General features: G+C 40.9%; 1 protein-coding gene and 2 long non-coding RNA genes across 10 annotated transcripts in view; 2 read left to right on the top strand and 1 right to left on the bottom strand.

The window, feature by feature from the left end:
• The window catches only part of WARS1 (tryptophanyl-tRNA synthetase 1), a 57703-nt gene that overhangs the window by 27659 nt on the left and 14450 nt on the right, over nt 1-15594 (top strand). For 5 of the 6 annotated variants that reach the window (XM_085888148.1, XM_085888147.1, XM_085888146.1 and 2 more), the window contains 3 exons: nt 5360-5468; nt 5711-5830; nt 12856-13038. In XM_085888148.1, coding sequence (XP_085744274.1) covers nt 5360-5468; nt 5711-5830; nt 12856-13038 — 412 coding nt within the window. Of the gene's footprint in view, nt 1-4472; nt 4511-4592; nt 4733-5359; nt 5469-5710; nt 5831-12855; nt 13039-15594 lie in introns of those variants that run through there. The other variant, XM_085888149.1, reaches the window with a different exon arrangement.
• LOC147023102 (uncharacterized) overlaps nt 9246-15594 on the bottom strand; it is a 53101-nt gene continuing 46752 nt past the window's right edge. For all 3 annotated transcript variants that reach the window (XR_015060034.1, XR_015060033.1, XR_015060032.1), the window contains one exon: nt 9246-11500. This is a non-coding gene — a long non-coding RNA (uncharacterized LOC147023102). The remainder of the gene's footprint in view (nt 11501-15594) is intronic.
• Nucleotides 13073-14819, top strand: LOC147023105 (uncharacterized). Its single transcript, XR_015060035.1, has 2 exons — nt 13073-13333; nt 13563-14819. It is a non-coding gene; the product is annotated as an uncharacterized LOC147023105 (long non-coding RNA).

Raw genomic sequence — 15594 nt, 5'->3', positions numbered from 1 at the left:
TTGCTCTTCTCGCTGAAACTGCTACGTAAAGCAACCAAGAAGGCCTACACAAGATATATATATATATATATATATATATATATATATATATATATATATATATATATTTATATATATATATATATATTTATATATATATATATATATATATATATTTATATATATATATTTATATATATATATATATATATATATATATTTATATATATATATATATATATATATATATATATATATATATTTATATATACATACATACATACATACATGTACGTATACACACACACGCGCACGCACACACATACATACATGTACGTATACACACACACGCGCACGCACACACACATATACTGTACCAGTCAAAAGTTTGGACACCTACTCATTCAAGGGTTTTTCTTTATTTTTACTATTTTCTACATTGTAGAATAATAGTGAAGTCATCAACACGATGAAATAACACAAATGGAATTATGTAGCAACCAAAAAAGTGTAAAACAAATCAAAGTATTGTTACTTCTGGGGGGGGGGGGTATGCATTCAAAGGGTAATTAGGATGTGTAATTAGGTATGCCATGCTGTTTGAGTTGTACCAGGATCTCGATGTAATGAAGTAGGAAATCAGTGGTGATAAATTGTCGAGTACATGCCCATTTCTTTGAGGGAGAAATGATAACTGTCACTTAATTAGATAGGGAGATGGGTTAGGGTAAGTGTTGATGTGTATTCCCTTTTAGTATTTCCTGTAGGCTTGCCGTGATGTGACAGAACGGTGCTGCGGATGGCTCCGCCCCCTTGATGACGATTGGCGGAAGGCGGCAGGCGGAAGACCAATAATGGGGCTCCGTGGGAAGTTACGAGGACTCATGAGGATGAAACGATCTGACTGGAGGAGAGAGAGATAAAAATAGCTGGGCAGTTTGCTCACCCCTTTTGTCGAGGCTCTCTTCTCTTAGCCCCTCTTGTCGAGGCTCTCTTCTCTCAGCGCTCTCTCGTTGCGCTTGCTCGTTCCTCGATTCGTCGTTCCTCGTGGCCTTGCTGTGCCTCGTGCCTCACTTCGTTTGGCTCTCGTGTTCTGCCCTCTCTGGGTACGGGACCAGACAGTGGGCAGACCTGCCTCCCTCTCCTGCTCCCATCTTAGCGCATGAACTGGGTTCCCTGGTGGCTGTGAGGGGTTTTGGGCCCACACTGCAGGAGGTCGACACCACCAAGAACAACACCACGGTGGCTGGTTGGAGCTCACAGGCCAAGAACCACAATTTCTGCACGGAAGGTTTCACGGAACATCTGCACCACCGTGTCTCCTGCCCCTGACAGGCGCAATGCCAGCTCGTCCGGCACCAATCCAATGACTTTTGCATCGACACCATGGGCAAGCCTGACGAACTAGCTAGTGTGTGTGTGTGTGTGTGTGTGTGTGTGTGTGTGTGTGTGTGTGTGTGTGTGTGTGTGTGTGTGTGTGTGTGTGTGTGTGTGTGTGTGTGTGTGTGCCTGTGCCTGGCGCCTTAGAGGGTTTGAGATTCGTGTACCGATGAATTGATTCTTTACATTTTGCTGTATATCCATTGAAATTGTTTGTGTTTTCCCCCACGCCCGAATCCACACCACCTTTCGTCGAATCGCCCACGGATCCCTCCTCTTGCCGAGCCTTCTTATCGCTCTTGTGTAGAAATAAACGTTATTAACTCAGTAAAAAGTGACTCGTGCCACCTTCCTCGTCCCGTTTGCTAGAGAGCGATCAGAACCACCACCCTTGGATTGTAAACCGATAAACCGCCTCCAGCGTTTCGGCTCATCCTACGTTGGCGGGACTGTTCAAGTCCCATGAACGTCTCAGTATATTTTATATTTTAGATTCTTCAAAGTAGCCACTCTTTACCTTGATGACAGCTTTGCACACTCTTGGCATTCTCTCAACCAGTTTCTTGAGGCAGTCACCTGGAATGCTTTTTTTATGAACAGGTGTGCCTTGTTAAAAGTTAATTTGTGGAACTTCTTTCCTTCTTAATGTGTTTGAGCTAATCAGTTGTGTTGTGACAAGTTATATAGTAAATAGCCCTATTTGGTAAAAGACCATTATTTTGTCTGTCCTGTCATAGTCCATATTATGGTAAGAACAACTTAACTAAGCAAAGAGAAATGACAGTCCATCATTACTTTAAGACATGAAGGTCAGTCGTTCCAGAAAATTTCAAGAGCTTTGAAAGTTTCTTCAAGTGCAGTGACAAAAACCATCAAACGCTATGACAAAACTGGCTCTCATGAGGACCGCCACAGGAAAGGAAGACCCAGAGTTACCTCTACTGTAGAGGAAAAGTTTATTAGTTACCAGCCTCAGAAATTGCCAATTAACACCTCAGATTGCAGCCCAAGTAAATGCCTCACAGAGTTCAAGTAACACACACATCTCAGCATCAACTGTTCAGAGGAGACTGTGCGTGAATCAGGCCTTCATGGTGGAATTGCTGCAAAGAAACCACTGCTGAAGGAGGCAAATCAGAAGAAGAGACTTGCTTGGGCCAAGAAACACGAGCAACGGACATTGGGCCGGTGGAAATCTGTCCTTTGGTCTGATGAGTCCAAATTTGGGATTTTTGGTTCCAACCGCCGTTTCTTTGTGAGACCGAGAAGGTGAACGGATGATCTCTGCATGTGTGGTTCCCACCGTGAAGCATTGAGGAGGTGTGATGGTGTGGGGATGCTTTGCTGGTGACACTGTCGGCAATATATTTAGAATTCAAGGCACACTTAACCAGCATGGCTACCACAGCATTCTGCAGTGATACACCATCCCATCTGGTTTGTGCTTTGTGGGACGATCATTTGTTTTTCAACAGGACAATGACCCAAAACACACCTCCAGGCTGTGTAAGGGCTATTTGACCAATAAGGAGAGTGATAGAGTGCTGCATCAGATGACCTGGCCTCCACAATAATCCGACCTAAACCCAATTGAGATGTTGGACCGCAGAGTGAAGGAAAGGCAGCCAACAAGTGCTCAGCATATGTGGGAACTCCTTCAAGATTGGAAAGGCATTCCAGGTGACTACCTCATGAAGCTGGATGAGAGAATCCCAAGAGTGCAAGGCTATCATCAAAGCAAAGGGTGGTCACTTTGAAGAATCTAAAATATAAAATATACTTTGATTTGCTTCACACTTTTTTGGTTACTGCATAATTCCTATGTGTTATTTCATAGTTTTGATGTCTTCACTATTATTCCACAATGTAGAAAATAGTAATAATAAAGAAAAACCCTTGAATGAGTAGGTGTGTCCAAACTTTTGACTGGTTCAGAGAAGTGTGTGTGTGTGTGTGTGTGTGTGTGTGTGTGTGTGTGTGTGTGTGTGTGTGTGTGTGTGTGTGTGTGTGTGTGTGTGTGTGTGTGTGTACACTGTATGTGTGCATGTGCGCGCTATGTCGGACCCTGCTATTCGTGGGGGATACGTTCTTGAAAAATGCTGCAAATGCATTGTTTAAAAGGTTTATTTATTTATTTATTATTACTTGTGGAAAGCAAAGCTTTTTCAAGTATATTGGTTGGTTTTGTGCATTATTCTGTCTGATTTATAAAAGGACATGGACTTTGGCCAATGACATCAAGAGGTACAGTACTTTATGGTGCAGATAGCACAAACAATTGGTATGTAGATTTTAAATTGGGTACTTTGGCTCAGCTGACAGCTGGAGCAGGTGACGTATACTGGGGGACATGGTCAATTAGATGGTTGTTTGTATTTGGTTAAGTTAGATTGTCATACAAGGTAGGCTTGCTTGTTTTTGCATCTTGCCATCTTGTCCCACCGCCCAAAGGACACCATCTTAAGTCGAGGGCGGCAGAGTAAAATTGAACGATAAAAAGACCTGAATGAAAGAATTTTGTACCTTTTGTGATTTTTATGGAAATTTTGATGGACAGATATTTAAGGGGAGCAGAAAAGGTAACTGCAGCTCACCTCCCCACACCCCTCTCTAATTTACTGGATTAAATAATTTTGTGTGTGTGTCTAAGTGTTGAAGCCGGAATCTTGAGTTCCCGATGGAGAGCCCTGGCAGGAGCACAAGGTTCTGGGGAGGTGGCTGTATAATGTGGAAATGGGGAGTTTGGGGGGGAGGTGAAGGGGAAGTCCACCGCTCAATTGTGTTAGGATTATTATGGACCTTGTGAATCGTGTAGTTTAGATTTACTCCTGTATTGGGGATTTGTCAGGGGTGAGTCGTGCGTAATATGTGCACCCAGAAGGCCGTGATCATAATCCTAGAACAGTATGGAGTAAGGTTGTTTTGTATTCGACCTTCCGTACAGGGTAGGCCAGGTGGAGGACTTTGACACAAAGGCACGGGAAAGTGCTGCATGCTTTAAAAGTAATAATCAGAGGCTGTTTGGCCAGAACACAGTGGGCCGTGGCCTGGAAGTGAGCTAGCAGGCACTGGAGAGGGGCGGAACACCTTTACCAGGGGCTGCTCTGCAGGGAGGAATGGCCTGGAAGATGGCGCTGCCCAGAGACAGCAGGTGGCTAATGAATGGGATCAGCCACTTGTTGGGAAGCTAGTCCCTGAGGTGATAAAGGCCATTTTCATGTATGTGCGTGCAGATTACATTTTATAAAGAAGACATACTATCTCTGCTTGACCGCCTCCCTCGTCTCTTGGCCTCCTCATCGCCATAACTCTTCTGAGCAGCATTTCACCCTGCTGGCACCATTACCAGCTTACACAATGTTCACGACCAAAGGTCATGTATGGTACAGCAGAGACCAGCTTGTGCCTGCCTAAAGTTCTCACCTGTGACCCCTTTTGTCTGTTTGAATCTGGTATTTTGGTGCCATAGTGGGAAATAGTTCTTCTTTTACATAAGTGTGTGACCCCCCCCCACCCTCCTCCTATCCCTATCTATGTCTGTCCGCCGCCAGTCCTGTTCCGTATTTATCGATTGTTCTTTCCTTCCTTGCACCGCATATTGTTTTTTTTAATAAACCATTATTTGCTTAGAAACGTCTTCCTGCCTTTTGCCTTTCTGCGCACTAACAACTGCCAGTTTCAGTGTGGATTTGAGCAATCCTTGGGGGATTGTAAATTGGTAAAAAGGAATGGAGTAAATTCTAACATCGTTACGGCATTTGCAGAGGCTTTTATCAGACCTCTGACTCAGACAGTCTGCGTTAGCAAAGCCTCTCACGTGATAATATTAAATCCTTGAGCTTCTGAGCTCTTTTAACTGATGTATTTTATGTGAGAGACACTAGTTACTCTATCTGGCCATTATTTTCATTTCCAACTTCACATAATTTAAGATGATGTGTGGTTAATTGTTGCCCCTCCACCTATCTTTTTCACCTCTCTTCCAAACCCTGCAATGTAGTACGTTTTGGCAGCACAAAGATTACTTCAGAGCTGATAGAAAGAGTTGAGAGAGTAACAGGACAACGAGCTCATCCATTCCTTCGCCGTGGAATATTCTTTTCTCACAGGTGGGTGCTTAGTGCTCCCTGTGCACAGTCATTGGTTGTATTTTTTTCACAATCAGCTGGTTGTGAGGTATGGAGAATGTCCCATATCTCATGGCCTTTAGAGTTGTGCATTTTTGGAGTTTGGCTTTGGCGATGCAGCCTTCTTCTTTAAATATGTTGGTTTCCCTACTTTAAAACAACCTTCTGATTTTGACTTAAGCAGCTGATTTTGCGCTTTGAGTTTATGATGTTTATTCTTGTAGGGATTTCGAGCAGATCTTGGATGCACATGAAGCTGGACGACCATTCTATCTCTACACTGGACGTGGCCCTTCCTCAGAGGCCATGCATCTTGGACATCTAGTGCCATTCATTTTTACCAAGTACAGCACTTGTTCCCCTTCATTATCTTGTGCATGTTTTTGCTTGCAAGAATTTCTCGCTATAGTTGGGGAACTGACACATATTTTTATATATTTGTCAAATATGAACGTTAAACAGGCGTCCTATCTGCTGGCATCAGTTGGTGGATGTTAAAGATCCCACAGTGTCTGTTGTGAAGAGCAGGTGATCTCTCGCTGTCACCCTGGCCAAATCACAAGTTCTTGCCCTAACCTTAATCGAACACCAGGCCTGGTCAGCCAGTTCGTGAAAGACTTGGGCCAAGCTTCCCCTGTCCAACCCCATAATAATGTGCGAATAACTGTGGCTGATAAAGAAGAAGATATGTTGATCAAATATGACAGACTTATGCCAATTAGATCTCTGCTTTTTTGTCTCACAAATGTATGCAGGGATTTGCAAATTTATGCAGTGGTAGAAGGGCAAGGAAGGCCCACCCCACCCCACCCCACCGTACCATTGTTTAACCCACCGTTCTCCAAGATTGCTCTTTCTGTTCTCTCGGTCCTCCGACCATCCCCAGTAACTCCAGGTTGCACACATTCTTCCAGTAAACCCATCCTGGTTAAACTTCCAAAATCCAGGCTGACTGCATACCAACTCTTTTATTCCTCATTTATAGTCTATGGAACCACATTGCAGAGGCTGTTCTGTCCCACTCTTTCCTCTCAGACTTCAAGCAAACAGTGCACCACCACCTCTTCTCATCCCCAATTTTGACACATTACCTTCATTAACCCCATTAACCTTTCCTAACTCAACCATTTTACTTGCAAGCTTCAGTTTCCTCCCCTCCTCTCTCTCTCTCTCCTCTTTTTTTCCTTTCGTAGAGCGAAAATAAAACAAAAAAACTTGTAGGAGGATGGCAATGGATGTACATCTTCGCAGCCAATATGGAGTCCTGTACCATAGTTGGTTCTTATCCATTGATCAAGGTTGTCGATTAGGTTTATGCATTTTCAACACATCCCATTATAGACTGGGCAGAATCTGGGAAAATGTACATATTTAAAGTTGTGGAGGCATTCATGTTTACGGCTGGCAAACAACTTTTTAGATGTATTTATAGGTTATAAATCAATCTCGGGGTTTGCCCGGCTGTATTTTCAATGATTAACCCATAAACTTGACAAATCCAAGATGGCCACCATCGCTTATAGAAAATACCTAAATTATTGCATCTCTGGAACTACTTGACCAATATCAATGATGTTGATGTCTATATCAGGGTTTTCACACATGCTTGATCATTTGGAATAAGTTTTAAGTTAATTTTAGGTCAAGGTCATGCATTGGGACAAAGGTCAAGGTCATATTTTGACCTCTTGGTGCAGAAATAAGCATATCTCAGGAGGTAGACGAGGTCAATTTTCAGAAAATGTTAATGGTGGAGGCATATTCATGTTTACAGCTGACAAACAACTTTTTTAGATGTATTTATATGTTCAAAATCGAACTAGGAGGTTTGCCCAGCTGCATTTTCAATGGTTAACCCATAAACTTGATAAATCAATAAAAACCAATGTCACCCGCAGGGTGCCACCCTTATCTTGCCAAAAGGTGACCACGTGTGACTTCTTTAAGGTCACACTGAGGTGAACAGAGCTGCTATCCACCAGGAGCAACTCCTTGAGGAATATCTGCCTACGAGAGATTCCGATGAGAATCGTTCTACAGAGTAACCATGAAAAATATGCGTTTGCCTCATAACGTCACCAAATGACATCATAATGTCTCAAGCTTGACATATCTAGAAAGCACTCATAAAGGGTTTTCATATGAGGTATTACACGATATGGTACCTAAGATTTCAAAATTTGACCTTGGGGTCAAAATATTTCGACCTTCGGCGCTAACCATGAAGGTCAAGGCCAATCGCCACCAAAAACTAATCAGCTGAGCGCCAGACCATATACTACATTCCCATAAAGTTTGGAGATGATTCGATTAAAATTACTCAAAAAATAAGGGTTTCGGCGACCATGATTTAACGCAAAGTGACCTTGACCTTTGACCTTGACCTTGACCTTTATGTGTGCTGAATGGTATTGTAATAATACTACGATATGTGTACCCACAAGAGTTTCCGATGAGAATTGTGCTCTACAGAGAGATATAAAGGTGAAAAATCCAATGATTACAGACAAACAAACAAAAAAAAAACTTACCAAGCAACAGATCTTGCAAAAACGAAGTTTTGGCAAGATGAAAATGGCCGTCACCAATACATGAAAAATTCGTTTTTTTCATATCTTTGGTGCCAAACATTGTAAGAACATAAAAAACTAGAGGGGGAGCACTTGGTAGAGTGCAAAACCTCTGCCGCCAATACTGCTGGGTCACTTAAGTGAACCTGATATCCTATTCATTGTAGGACAAAACGGATCAGACTCTACTGAACCACGATTGAATAAACTAAACTGGATCGACGCGCATGTAGAAATGCCCAAAAAAAAAATCATTTTTTTTTGAAAAAATAGGTGCAAAATTTGTTTTTATTTCCTCTAACAAATTTTTTTGGGTTGGGAGGGGGTTGGAAATCACTTAAAACGTAGAAATGCAAAAAAAAAAAATTCATATATTTTTCAAATAAAATTGAAAATTTTTTGAAAAAATGTTGCAAAATTTGGGGGTTTTTTTTCCTATAACAAATTATTTTTTGGTTGGAAATCACTTAAAACATGTAGAAATGCAAAAAAAAAAATTAAATATTTTTTTCAAAATGGCCCCCATAGCAGCCATATTGGACTTTTGACCAAGTCCAAAATCTAATGGCATGATCCTTGGGCCATACCTAATCCACCCACCAAGTATCGTTGAAATCCGTCCAGGAGTTTTTCCGTAATACTGTTCACAAACAAACAAACAAACAGACGGGTGAAAACAGTAACCTCCGTCCATCTTCGATGGCAGAGGTTAAACATCTGTTTGTATCTTTTTAGGTACAAGGAATACATTGAAACCATTATTTCGACCCCAATATGTTAAGAAATCAAGATGCCCACCACATTAGGGCAAATTTTATCACTGACTGACTTTAAATGAGTGACTTAACTTTATTATAATATCATGGTTCAGATATGGGATATACTGACTGTAAATGAATACAGCTATAGTTATATTTTGTCATTGATCAATGTAGAAGAGGGGTGCAGTTACCAAATGAGTTTCATAATGAATGGGAAATCATAACTGAATTTTTGCATCTCAATAAAGCAGAAACGGCTGGCAAGACTTTGTTAATTTATAAACTGCTTAAATCAAATATCAACACATGCATGATACATATCTTATAATGTTCATTAAAGCCTGTTACAAGCTGTAATGCTTCAAAACATGCACCACATTAAACACAGAATCCAGCATGCAGGAAGTCAACTCCAAAATGAGGTTCTCTTTATTGTGTCTTGCAAACATGACATGAGACAGTGAAAATAACGATCATGACAACTCCCTTTTCTTTTACAAAATAACTAGATATAACATCAACATGAGGGTGCTTCATAATAGGGGGTAAAAATAAAAGTATGAATATTCATGCTCCCTGGGTGTGCCTTTGTTCCATTTGATAGTGGAAACATACACACCAAATATGAAGCAGTTTGAAGGATGTTTAGGGGTTCCTCAAGTTGGCACAATATTGTTGAAATTTGCCAAACTGTAACTGACAACTTGCCGTCGAATATGCGCAATGCAGTACACTTCACAATTAATATGGTTGTTTGATATTTTCATTGGAATTTACATACCTTCCTTTTTCAGATTGTGTCATGGCAACTGCAAGCACCACAATGAGTTCTTTGTCAGTATGGTTGGTTGGCAAACCTACAGCAGATATTCACTGTGCTGGCTTGCCAACTAACGGAGCAGTTCTGTGCAATTTCTTATACCGCCACACGGAGCATGGAAGTACTATTAAGGAAAGTGCAAAGCGGACCATTGAAACTGTTTCGGAACTTTGGGAAAAAGCCCGGATTCCCATCCAGCCACTGGACAAATGTCAGGAAAGGGTGATGAAGCTTTACCATCTATATCAAGAGCTGAAAAAGAATCGTCAAAAACCACAGCAGTCATATAGGATGAAAGAAGAGTTTTTCCAAGGAGACCGAGATGAGCTTTTTGACATTGCAGTGCAAAATGCCCTCTCCATAATGGACATAATTGTGCCAACTTTTGGAACCCCTAAATATCATGGAATATTGTTCATTTTTGACCTATAAGTTCTTATGGGGTATTGGAACAAAGGCAAAATCAGGGAGCAGCAAAAATCAAACTTTCATTTTTTTCGAACACCCTAATCAACATTCTCAATCATACTTTATGATCTACTGAGAACGATCATGTGCCTGTATAATGGCATTCTTAAAATTTCAGTGCCTTTAGCAACTCAATGTTCAATTGTCCTTGTCATATTTTAGAATAGACCTTTGATCCGATATGTGAATATAAACTTGAAAATTTAAGTTAAACACAGATTAGACAGGTGAAAAGACTTAGCTGATAACATTGATTAAAACTGCAAATGTTCTGGTTTACTTATATAATTATTACTTGATCAGATGCCTAATAAGAGTGTGGTCAGAGGTTACCAGCACTTTATCAACCGGTCAATTCCATCAGGCTTCGGATGTGATAACATATCACCTTTTATGCGTAGTGCAACATGCATCATGGAGAGAAACGAGTCATCCGTTTGATGCTTGAATGGAGAAAATAGTGAGCTTTACTCTATCATCCTTCACCATGTCAGATAATGGGATGTGGCGGAACTTGGTTGGGATGAGTAGTGTTCTGTGCGTGCTTGATCATGGAGAACTATAACTTCATACACACCATCCACACGTTCAGCTAACTTATCTTTGAATATGCTCCTTCGACTCATAAATGATGATGGAATGGTGATGTCCGCTTCATTAGCTTGTGAACAATATCTTTTCCACACATCTGTAAGCTCTAGAATATCAGCATGTGATGCTAATTGCTCAAGCTCATGACAAAGCCAAAGCAATACTACATCACTGGCATTTAGTGCTGATTTGCTTATTTTGTCAGTGCTACATTTGAACGTGACATGCCAGGTACTGTGATGTTTGCCATCAGCTGCTATGAGATCATTTACACAAGCCAGTTGTGTCCTCAAACTTGGGTCATACTCGGCTGCTTCTAGGATTTGTTTGCTAACTTGCTTCTCCTGTATAAGGTGGACTTTTCCTTTGGTCTCTCGGCAAAATATGCAGAGGTTCCAGTTGATCTGTGTCACCTTACTTCGTAGGAGGATTTCTTCTTCAAGGGTTGTGGGGGCTGAAGAACAACATTGAATTTGATCAAGTGTTATATCTGCAGCTTTCAGTCTTTCAAGTTTGTAAGCACTTGTATAGGCACGGCATCCATTGTGACATGTTATTGATGGAGAAGAACATGCAGCTAACACATCAGTAAGCCGATCAGTTGCAGATCTAAAATTGTCATTCTGTAACATCAGTCGAATTTGTCTTGCATTATGGATTGTCTTAAGGCCATCACATGTAGGTGTAACAAGGTGTTGTTTGTTTTCTTCTTGACATATTATACATTTGACATAATTTAACAAGACTCCCCGTTTTCTTGAAGCTGGATCAGCATGCATTGCTACAAGTCATATAGCCACATGCCTGCAAAGACAGATAAAACATATTAGTGTCGACCAGGTTCCTCATGAGATATGCCTATTTCTGCACCAAGAGGTCAAAATATGACCTTGACCTTTGTCCCAATGCATGACTTTGACCTACAATCAACTTAAAACTTATTCCAACTGATCAAGCATGTGTGAAAACCCTAATATAGACATCAACATCATTGATATTGGTCAAGTAGTTCAAGAGATACAATAATTTTGGTATTTTCTACAAGCGATGGTGGCCATCTTGGATTTGTCAAGTTTATGGGTTAATCATTGAAAATACAGCCGGGCAAACCCCCTAGATTGATTTAGAACATATAAATACATCTAAAAAAGGTGTTTGCCAGCCGTAAACAGGAAATGCCTCCACCATTAAATTTTCTGAAAATTGACCTAGTCTATTAATATTGCAGACTGCAGCCCTCAGGAATCTGCTCATATAAATATGGTAAATTTGGGTCATTAGAGAGTTTCAAGCAGTTTTGTCAGTGACAACTTTTTTGTCATCTTATTGTGTTCATTTTTGCGTCCTTACGTATGTCATAGTTGTGAGTTATTCTTAAATTGACGCTTGCCATTTTGAATGGACATTAAAGTAGCATAAGAGAATCAGGATGCAGGTTTATTTATATGTTGCAATGCACGAGAAGTGATAGCTTAAACTAAAAAAAAAAAAAAAACCACAACCTATTAAAATTGTCCATTGGGACCATACTCTGTACAGAGCGTTGGTGCTGCCGAAGCAGTCTCCTTGGCTATTGGGCACAATCCTGGACAGGTCGCCACTCTGACGCAGGATACTTGAATGACTCGGTCATCCCAGCAAGCTGGTACTCATTTTGCCGACCTCGGAAGGATGGCAGGCTGAGTCAACCCCCTGATGAATTAATTCAGCGGGCAACGAGGCTTGAACTCAGGACCCTCGGATCCCAAGCCGCCACCCTAACCACTGAGCCAACACCAGGCTACTATTAAAATTGTTGACATTTAAATTGTCAGTGCAGTATTCAAATTGGAGAAGTGGTGTACATCGGGCCCTTTTTGAATTGGCAGTTATTCATACTCTAGAGAGACCACTCGCTGTGTTTAGTTTTTTGCATGTGCAACCATGTGGAATTATTGTTGCATCTATTTTTCGATTCCTGCTGGCATATCTGGTTCATTTTTAAAAATTTGAATTGGGCTGTATTAACTTTAGTGTTTTAAGGGATGCATTACCTCATGCTTTTTCATGGCTATCTTTCTGCCCTCCCCCCCCAACCCCCCCATAATAAATGCTGATTAATCCAGTGTAAAAGCTTAACTGGACAAACTGCTCTCCCCACATTCATACGCTTCCTTTAGGTGGTTGCAGGACATATTTCGCGTGCCACTGGTTATCCAACTTACTGACGACGAAAAGTTTTTGTGGAAGGATTTGAGTCTGGAGGAGACCCAGCGCCTGGCACTTGAAAATGCAAAAGACATCATTGCTTGTGGCTTCAACCCTGAGAGCACTTTCATCTTCTCTGACTTTGAGTACATGGGGTGAGCATGGGGTTAAAATTGAGATTTTTTTCACCACAAAATTTGTTTTAGTTGTCAAGCTATTAATGGATAATTGTATTTTATTTGGGTAAACTAAAATGCTATTGAGGACACTCACGACCCAAAAGAAGGTGAGAATTTTATGGATGTTACAGATTTTGAACGACACTGGTTGCAGCAGATCCGTGAAGAAGGTGTTTGTGAAGGACCAGTACCTTGAAATTCAACCACAACAATTAAAAATAAAATTCTCATTGACAACACGATACAGAAGATGGCGATGGCCAAGGTTAAGGTACATACTCCTAACTTGATGGGTGTAGTTGAAGTCTAGTACTGTACCTGCCAGATATATTCTACCACCCGATAGTTGGTAAGGTACCAGGAGGACACTGGACGATCTAGACTAAGTGTGGAAAGAGGATTTCACACTGACTAATCGGGTCCAGGCACAGAAGGGTTATCAGTTTTCTCCTTCTGCATGACCGAAATACAGACGTCACATTGGGACTTTTGACCAACAGGTTGCAGCAGGGAGAGGTTGAGGTCAGAGACTCATCCCCAGACGTCGAGACTACCGACTAAGATATGATTAGCATTGCTGTTGTGTGGTGGAGTGAAGCAACCATGGAGGATGCAGTCGACAAGTCACCCACGCTGAGGCAAGCCCAGGGAAACGGTGGCAAGTTTCCAAGTCATTATAGCTGGAACTCCGTTGTGTTTTTGGTTGTTTTTTTATGGTACAAAAGTAGTACAAACCATGCAAGTGGTAGAGAAATGGTTGGGGAATAATTGGATGACAGTGTCATCCACTGGAAGGAGGACATGCCTTCGACAGCTTCAGCGACGTGTACGCACCCTCTTCTCCACAGGTGTAGTTTTCTGGTTGACGTTAGCCATTACTAGATCATCCACCTCACATCAAGGATTTCACTACCGTAAACTTCGGACTATTAGCCGCAACTTTTTCCCTCAACTTCGACCTCTGTGGCTAAAATAACGATGCGGCTTGTTTATGGATTGTTCCGATGTTGTGGGTTTTCCCGATGATGCGTTCAGGCCAAATCAAGTTGTTGTCATCAGTCTCCAGTCTATGTTTAGATTCACATAAGGTTTCAAAACTGGTTTTGACTCTTCGTGAATTCAAAATTCACTGTAAAAGTCCTCTTCCTGCAGAAAGTCAATTAATTTTCCTGACTCGTCGCAGAGAGGTTATTCTTCTTACTTGGATCGACGTCATTATTTATCTATATGGTATTTATATTTACGTTTATTACCTTGCATTGTTAACTGAAACTTGAAAAACGTAGAATGAGCGAGGTAAACCAGAGCTGAGCTAGAAAAAGTTCAATCCACACTCCAAGTGTCTTCCCTGATCGCCGCGGCTGTTTGTGTGTTTCCCTGCTTTCTTCAGTGATGAGTTTGCGACCTCAGAATATATTTAGAGAGATATTGATTTGGTAAGAGTGCGGCATGAAGAAACAAGAGGTCCACACGAGAAATTCAAAACTCAGAGGGGTGAACTTTTTCGCTGCAAAAAGTCAACAAAGGCTTTCAGAGGTAGGAAATGCCGATGGCCCAAACTGGAAGACTAACTTAAAGACTGGGTTAACACACAGAGAGTGGATGGTTGGGGTGTTTCTACTGTTCAGATTAGACTCAAAGCAAGATCGATCACTTTTTTGTGGCTAATTTTCGGACGTTTTTGCGCTTGTTTTTTTTGTGCAACATTTGCGGCTTATAAACCAGTGCGGCTTGTGTGTGTTTAAATTCCAGATTTTTTTTTTAATTTAGGGGATGCGGCTTATATAACGATGCGCTCAATGGTCTGAATTTTACGGTACTTCTCAAATAGGCCTTCAGCCAATACCTTCTGCTGAGGTATATTATTATAATAATAATACGACTAATAATAATACTAATAATAAAAATATTTATAATAATAATAATAATAATAATTTTAACAAGTGAAGATCCCATCCTTTTAGACAGGTTAATTCTCTCAGAATTATGGACGAAAAATGACATAATTACCATTACGCTGAAGCTGACACATCAATATAGCCAAACTAAACTTTTTCTCACAAGCCAGCACCGAGTGGTTATTGCTGGCCTGTGGTCCAGCAACGCCACGTGCTTGCCGGTTATAAAACACTAGCAGGGCACCCGGCGTTGCTTGGTGGTGTTCTAAGCCTGTTGGCATTTTGAAGAAATCAAAAATAAATTTTTCCTTTTTTTTTTGTGGGGGCCAAAATACTTCCCGACACCTATTAAGGAATGGGGTTGGGCCTCATTTCGTATTACTTTCACATAGCTACAAAAGCTATGTGAAAGTCAATATGATAGAGATTTAAACTAAAGAGGAATTTTTTAAAAATCCAAAATTTTCCCCATATTTTAAGAAGTTTTTTTTTGTCTAAAAACTCCCCTGTACTCACTGATGAACCACTGAAAGGTTGACAAAGATCCGTTTGGCCATCTCTGATAAAAAATGGTGACAGACACACATAAATGGCTCTCTTATTGTATCGATGATTTCAATAAATTTAATTCTCC

The sequence above is a fragment of the Eptatretus burgeri genome, chromosome 7 (genome assembly GCF_056783735.1).
Source record: "Eptatretus burgeri isolate ZD-2024b chromosome 7, Ebu_testis_v1, whole genome shotgun sequence".
Taxonomy (NCBI): Eukaryota; Metazoa; Chordata; class Myxini; order Myxiniformes; family Myxinidae; genus Eptatretus; species Eptatretus burgeri.
The sequence above is the reverse complement of the archived record's forward strand: the minus strand, read 5'-3'. Positions and strand labels throughout refer to the sequence as shown.